The following is a 7,392-nucleotide window of genomic DNA, read 5'->3' as shown; positions in this document are numbered from 1 at the left end:
TTCTTTAGTCTGCAGAATTGACCTCGAAAGGCCACGCTAGCTTACGTGTATATTGTGTGTGCAGCTGTTACTAAGTCCTGGCCCTGTGAACACATAAGGAAGTAGCCGCACCTGTGTGTGTGCCTGGAGGTATCTGAAGGCATGTTGGGTGTTCCTGCAGAGATGTGGAAATCTGTGGCTGTGTGGCCGGGTATAGGTGGTGCTGAGAGTGTGTGAACTGGGATGAGGAGTGCCTAAGGGTTAAAGGACAATTAACCCAATTTGGGGATTATAATGTTTGGAATCAGCAGCTTCTGATGTCCAACAGCAGAAATGGATCTCTGTGACCAAGATGTGTCTTCATTCTTGAGCAGTGGGAGGGATCAGAGGGAGGCTGGGGTTTGGGGACAGCAATGCCAAGTGAGCATTCAGGGAGTGAGTCCATCCCTGCCGCCCATTCGTGGAAACAGGACTGGGTGGCCATGGGAATGAGGGAGAAAACCGAAGCCAAGAACATGCAAGGGTGAAACCTGTAGCTGAAGCCTGGACCCCGGTACAGGACTCCCATCTGTGGCCTCTCTGAAAGATGGGCACTTCGTGCATTCTTTCACACCCTTAGGGATAGGCAGCTTACTTCCTCCTTGTCTCCTGGTGGCTGATGCCTATGTAGCATGGCTCTGCGTAGATAAAAGTCCTTCATCCCATTGGGTCAAGGCCAGCCTCTTTTAAACCTATGGGTCTCCAGGCTGTCCCTGGGGCCACGGAGTCCTGTCCCCTGCTCAGGACAGCCTGACAGATTTGGAGTCAAAGATTGTGACCCATGGGTCTGCTCTGCTGTAGGCTGGGCACCCCCAGACTCTCCAGTCTCAGGCACATGCAAAACTTGGTTTCTAGTTCCCTCCTTACATGGGTCACCTGTGAATGAGTCTCATCTTGTCCTCACTTGGGAGGGACACAATGCGCTGGGGATGATCTAATCAGCCAATAGAGGTGGGAGAACTGTTATCTTCCCTATTTGGGATGACAGATCTTTATTAATATGGCCTGCAGTGTCAGCATTTTAATTTATTACCAGCCACACATACACTATGGGCTCAGACTGAGTTTGTGGTTCACTAAGACCCTCAACCTCGTAACATTTTTATATGAATGGGGGCCAAGCCATGTCGCCTTCCTCCTACAGTTAACTATTTTGCTTTTTGAACACAGACCCAGCCATCCACAGAAAGGAACTTCAAGGGCTTGTGGGGAGGGCATGGCTGAGTGGACGGTATGAGTCATGAGCCTGCCTTGGCCCTGGATCCCCTGTTCCATTACCTTTCTTTTTGATCCCTGTGGCTTGGCCAAGTTAATAGAGTGAGAAGCGTGGACCTTTCTTCTGTTCCGGCTCTCCAAGGACAAGGCCTGTTCCTGGGATGGGAAAGCTGTGAGGCAGTCAAGGCTGACTTCTTCTTCCCCCACTGTCTTGCCAGGGGCTGGCCCAACTGTATTTCTCTCACCTTGTGGGCTCATGCACCCCATGGGCTCTCTCTAGCTCCCAGGATTCAAATTGAGGTTTTATTTGTTTGCTTGTTTTGCTTTGTTTTAATATGGAAGATTGTGCTTTCCCTACTATGCCAGAGTTGTCCTTGGCTAAAGGACAAGAGGCCTGGGAGCTAATCTAAACTTGGCCTCTTGACTCACTGTGAGCATGCTAAGCCCCTGGCCCTTCTCTGAGCCCCCTTTTCCCATCTGTAAGATGAGTGGACCTGGATACTCTAGGGCCATAAGACTTGTTGGATTCTGAGATTTTAAGATCCTGGGATTTAAGTGTCTGAGAGACTTGGGCTCTGGTTTAAGCTGGGACTTTGTCCTCATAGCTGTCTGGGCAGATGGGGCTGCCCTGGCCTGCCTGGAGAAAACCCTCACTGCCCTTTTCTCTCTTCCAGGATGCTTTGCTGAGCCTGGGCTCTGTCATCCACATCGCGGGCTTCCAGCGGGCTGTCAAGGAGGCCCTTTCAGCTGTGCTCCCCAAAGTGGTAGGTGCCTTGCCCCACACTTTCCCCACCTCCCAAATCTTTGCCCAGCTCCTTACTGTGTACCTCACACAGAGTTGAGTAGGAAGAGGCAGGATCCCTGCCCAGAGGATTCTCGCAGGGAAGGGAAGGGTTTGGGTAAGTGTTCTGAGAGGGCATTCTGGAAGAGAAGGGCTGAAGCTAAGTCCCAAAGAATGAACTTACATAGGAATTCTGGAATATCAGAGACAGAAAGGGACTTAGAACTTCATTGGAAAGATCATGTCTCAGACAATGGAAAGGATTCTCCTAGGATAATAGCTAGAACATAGTGGAGTCAAGTGGGCTTTAAAATATATAGCTGGAGGGGTTGAGGGTAGACATGCAGAAGAACTTCCTTGATCCCAGATCCCATTCCAGAGGTGCTAGAATGAGGCTCAGCTTTATTGAGTGAGTCGTGTGAAGTTAAAGTGTCCTGCCTGGAGATAGGAAGCTGGACAAGGTGACCTCTAGAAACCTTTAGGCTTCTCTCTCACCTGCCCCAATACCACGGATGATTGCAGATTAGGGGCAGGTGGAGGGTGGCTGCTTGGGCCCTGGTCCCCTTGGTTGTCTGGGCTCAGAGTGCCTTGGTAAGGGAACTGTGCCCCTCCTGAGCTGCCCCCCAGTCATTCCCCAACCTGGCTCCAGTGGCTACTGCTCACACCTTAGGCTGTAGGACAAGTAAACTTGCCCTGAAGACCTGGAGCAGCACTATCTCAGCTGTCAGCCTAGTGGGGGGAAGGGGAGCACCGTCTGAACCTGCCAAAGGAGCACTAAAGACTTCCAGGAGGAAGAGATGCCTCAACTGGGTCCCACAGCCTGGAATCCTCTCTCCCCTACTCTAGACACCAGCCAGAGTCAGCCTCTGCCAAAACGTGACATCCTCCACCCCCACCTCCACCCCTGCAAGCCTATCATATCTGAATCTACTTGATGGATGAACCACTAGAGGCCCAGAGAGGGAAGGCACCTCACCCAAGGTCACACAGCATGACAGGGACAAAGGGGTATTGGCACCTAAGCATCCCCATTCTCTCTCCTCTGCTCTGCCTTCTCAAACCTTCTAGAAGTTCAGAGCCCTGGAGGAGGGCTAATGAGTGAGCTTTATTGAGTGTGAAATTGGTAGGAAGTGGGTGGTGTGTTTGAGCCCAAAAATAAATCCTCCCAGAGAAGGGTAGGACTGAGGCAACATCTGGCCTGGGGTGGAGAAACATCTGGAAAGGAGGGGGTGGAGAGGTTAGCAGGTCAGCATCTGTAAGGCTGCCCTGGGCCCCTCTGTGGCCATTGAGACTGTCCTGGGAGGGGTAAGAGGAGGTGACTGGCTACATCTTCATAGGCAGGGTGCCTGGTGGTTGTGCCAGTGTAGATGCCCTGTACTGGATTAATTGTATTTCCAAAGCTGGGGGTTTGGGAGACAGCTGTGGTTCAGACAGTTAGGTTCCTGGGACAATGGGACACGTCTACCTCAACTCATCCAAGAGACCTGTATGAGCTAGGGAAGCCCTGACTTTGGGCAGCCCTGCTTTAATTGCATGGAGTGTCTCAGTCCCTCCCCTCCCCCCCCACACACACCCAGGAGGGGTGGGGAGATGGGAGGTGTGATCTGCACCCAGGGAGGGGTGGGTAGGCAAGAGGTCTAGTCTGTCCCCAGGGAGTGGGAGCAGGGATGGGGGGGGGCATCTGACCTGTCCCCAGGAAGTGGGGGGAGATGGGAGGATCTGCACCCAGGGAGAGGTGGGTAGGTGAGAGGTCCGGTCTGCCCCCAGACAGTGGGGGCAGGGATGGGGAGGGGACATCTGGCCTGTCGCCTGGAAGTAGGGGAAGATGGGAGGGTCTGCTCTGCCCCCAGGAAATGGGGTGAGATGGAAGGTCTGGTCTGCTCCCAGAGAATGGGGGCAGGGACTGGAAGGGGTGGGTCTGGTCTGCCCCCCCCCCCAGTGGAGTGGGGGTGGGGGGAAGGGCAGATGGGCGGTCTACTCAGTCCTCAGAGGAGGGAGGGAGATGGAGGTGTCAGCTCAGCCCCCAGGGAGGGGTGGGGCGCTGGGGGAGGGGTCTCCATACTCCTCCTTGGTGAGGAGAGCCTCTGGCACCTGGCTCCCTCATCAGCACCCATTGTGGCAGGCAGCCCCGAATGCAGATGGTGCTGATGTGTCTGAAATGGTTCCCTCCTTCTCTCCAATAAACTCAGCTAATTTTAACCCAGAGGGCTGAGAGTGAGGGGGTGGGAGATAGAGGGACATCCGGAAGTGATGAGGATCTGTCCTCCCAGGCTCCCCACCCCTTGTGTACCCACCTCTCTCTCTGCCCGGGGAAGACTCACTGTGTGACCCTATGTGCCGGGTGGTCTCTTAACCTCTTTGGGCCAAATCCCTCAGGCCCCTCCCAGGCTGCTGCAAGGATTGGAGGACAAGAAGGAGGCTGGATATAGATGAGGAGAGGCCTCCCTCCCACTGATTTCTCCATCCCTAAACTCCCAGCCTAGACCCTTACCCTGGAGGACAAGGGGCCTCCAGTTCTGGCCTGTGACTTGCCCCTGTCACCCTTCTCAGGCCCTATCATCCCCAGCCCATACCACCAATGAACTGGTTCAGGTTCTCTGGAAGCAGGACTGGAACTGGGGCTGGGAGGTGGGGGCAGCCAAAAACAACAAGAGTGGCTGGCAGGACTGTGGACACCCACAGTGGCAGAAGGGCCGTTACTTCAGCTGAGAGGGATTCCACACTTACTGGCACACTTACTACGGGTGGGCCTTCAGCGCCTGGCTCCAGTGTCATCTCCTCCAGAAGCCCTCCCTGGTAGCGCAGCAGAGAGGAGAGACCTGCCTGCCCGCACCAAGAAAACAGCGCTCCTCGGGATACTTACCTGGGCGTGTGCGTACCCCTCGGGGTCTTCTGGACAGCACCGGCCTCTGGGTCTCCCTCCCTCCGCACCCAGAGTGTGCATGGTGGGGCGCTCAGTGAGGCTGGGCTGAATGAGCTGGTTACGGATCCCTCGGGGTGACCAGTCCTGTTTGGAGGGGATGTCGATTTTTCACCCGTGGGGCAGTGGGGTTGCTGTGAGGGCAACCACTTCTGCCAAGACATGGCCTACAACCGAGGCCAAAATGGCTCTGGGCCCTTGGGGAAGGCAGACTGACAAGCTGAAGACTTGACAAGCTTCGAAGAGAGCTTCGATCTCACTCTGGGGAGTGATCACTCCAAAATGCGCACCTGCTCCTCTCTCTCAGGGCTCACAGCAGTCTCCTCCAAATGTTTATAGGCCCTGCTGACCCTAAGACAACCTCCTGTGTCCCCTGCCTCCCCTGTCAGTTCCATAAATGCTCTGTGCTCTTTACACTGCCTGCCTGCTACTTGGCCCAGAAGCCACTCTTTGTGCCTCACCGACTCCCAGAATGTGTTTCATTTTTACTGTAGTTACAGATGTAAGGTCACTTCCTCCGGGAAGTCCTTCTGGCTTGAGTCACAGTGTGTGGTTTCTTGTAGAATTATTTGTGTCTCTGAGGTAGGAGGGACTCTTCCAGGGTGTTCTGAGCCCCTCTTGGCATTTAGCCCTGAGTAGACCACTCAGTTGTTTGCTGAGGCTAGAGTCCCAGCAAACTGAGGTGGGTGGTGGGTGAGATTTGTCTGCACCTTCAGTCCTTTAGACTCTTTCCCCAGCACTTTGGATTTGGGGTGATAGACAAGGAAAGCCTGCAGGGTCACGGGTCACTGCCTGCCCAGAGAACCCCCTCCAAGAGGAGAGGGCGAGGTATAAGTTCATAAGGGACTTTTTCCACCATGGCTACATGTTAGAATCACCTGGGGAGTAAAAACAAACAGATGCTTGATCCCACTCCTAGAGGGTCTGTGACCTTGTCACCCAGATCCATGTCTGGGCTGGGACAGGGCGGCTGGGAGGGCTCTGTATAGGGTCTCATGAGTGCCTTCTGTCCTAGGAGACTGTCTACACCTACCTGCTGGATGGGGAGTCCCGGCTGGTGTGTGAGGACCCCCCCCACGAGCTGCCCCAGGAGGGGAAAGTCCGGTGAGCTATTTTGCACCCCACTGCCTCTAGCACAGTCAAGGATCTCAGGCCTGGGGGACCTTCCAAAGTCATCCAGTCTGATCTCCCCCACCTGACCTTGACCTCAGCTTCCCTGCCAGCTGGGGTTCCTTGGCTGGGTCACTGACACCCCCCAGAGGGGAGAAGCAGTGTCTTTTCTCATGTTGTGTTGGGGCAGTGGACAGCACAGGGAAAGGGCCAACTGGTAGGTTTTCTTCTAGAAACCTGGGGAGCTCTTCTAAATTGCTGCAGCCTCCTCAGAGCCCAGTCTCAGAAGGTCAGGGCTGCAGTTTATCAGTTAGAACCCAGCAGGCTATGAGAACTGCCTGGGAAGTTCTCACAGAATCACAGAATGCTGGACCTGCGGGAGCACACGGTGTCAACCCTGTATGTGAGAGCAGGGAGAAGGAGATCAGAGACAGTGTCCTGCTGTGGGTTCTGAGCCTGACTGCCTGGGTTCAAATCCCAGTTCCCTTTTACTAGCTGTATAGCCTAGGGCAAGGTATTCAACCTCTCTGTGCCTCCGTTTTCTTGTTTGTAAATGGCAATAATAATAGTACTTATCTCATGGGGTTGTTGGGGGTGAATTAAATGAGCTTAACACAGCCCTTAAAACTGAATCCATAAGAAGTGCTAAAGGTCTGGTTTTACTTTTGTTATGATAGAATGTTGGAATCGCTGACTTTAGGAACATCGGGCTCAGTGCTCTGTGGTCCCCTGATACCTCTGAGCCTATTGAATTCAACCTCCTTATCTTCCAGATGGGCAAACATCATGAGACGTGTCCAAGGCCACATACCTGGTGTGAGACAGAGGCAGGCCTGGGACACCGTCTCCTGGCTCCTGGCCATTTGGGAGACAGCGAGGGGAAGTGGAGCTTGTCAGATGAGAAAGTGTTGACAGGCAAGAGTGCTGGTCCAGAGGAAGGCAGGCCACGGAGGGCATGGTCACTGCCTCGTAAGCACTGCAGGGCCATCATGGGCCCAGGGAGCACTAGGCCGGGAGCTGAGGGCCCAGTGGGCACCAGTGGGGGTGTTACTAGAAGAGGAGGGCTTTTCCAACAGGCCAAGCAGTCCAGCAATGTGGCTTTTTCAGGTGGTAGCTGAGACTGGCGAGACGCTCTCCTTTCACAGAAGCCATGGAAAGAATTGCTGTTTAGGGATGCCAGAGGTTCCTGAGGCTAGGGATGTGGGTGGTTTTGAGGCTCCTCCTGGTACTTGGGACCCTGGATTCCTGGATGCTGGCCTCTCTCTAGCCCTTCCCCGTGGAAGGGGCCGGTGCCTCTCCAACAACCCAAGAGCTTTCCCACCTCCTGTTCTCCCATTTGGCTCCCCCA

The 7,392-nt window shown here is 54.4% G+C and overlaps 1 protein-coding gene across 1 annotated transcript in view; it reads left to right on the top strand.

Moving 5' to 3' along the window:
• The first annotated feature begins 1,835 nt into the window (after nucleotides 1–1,835).
• LOC125918201 (cGMP-dependent 3',5'-cyclic phosphodiesterase) overlaps nucleotides 1,836–7,392 on the top strand; it is a 31,437-nt gene continuing 25,880 nt past the window's right edge. The window contains exons 1-2 of the mRNA XM_049624234.1: nucleotides 1,836–1,997; nucleotides 5,950–6,038. Of these exons, the coding sequence (XP_049480191.1) occupies nucleotides 1,851–1,997; nucleotides 5,950–6,038 (236 nt within the window). The 5' untranslated portion in view covers nucleotides 1,836–1,850. The remainder of the gene's footprint in view (nucleotides 1,998–5,949; nucleotides 6,039–7,392) is intronic.

This window comes from Panthera uncia, unplaced genomic scaffold (genome assembly GCF_023721935.1).
Source record: "Panthera uncia isolate 11264 unplaced genomic scaffold, Puncia_PCG_1.0 HiC_scaffold_543, whole genome shotgun sequence".
NCBI lineage: Eukaryota > Metazoa > Chordata > Mammalia > Carnivora > Felidae > Panthera > Panthera uncia.
Note: the sequence above shows the minus strand (reverse complement) of the source record. Positions and strands in the feature narration are given on the sequence as shown.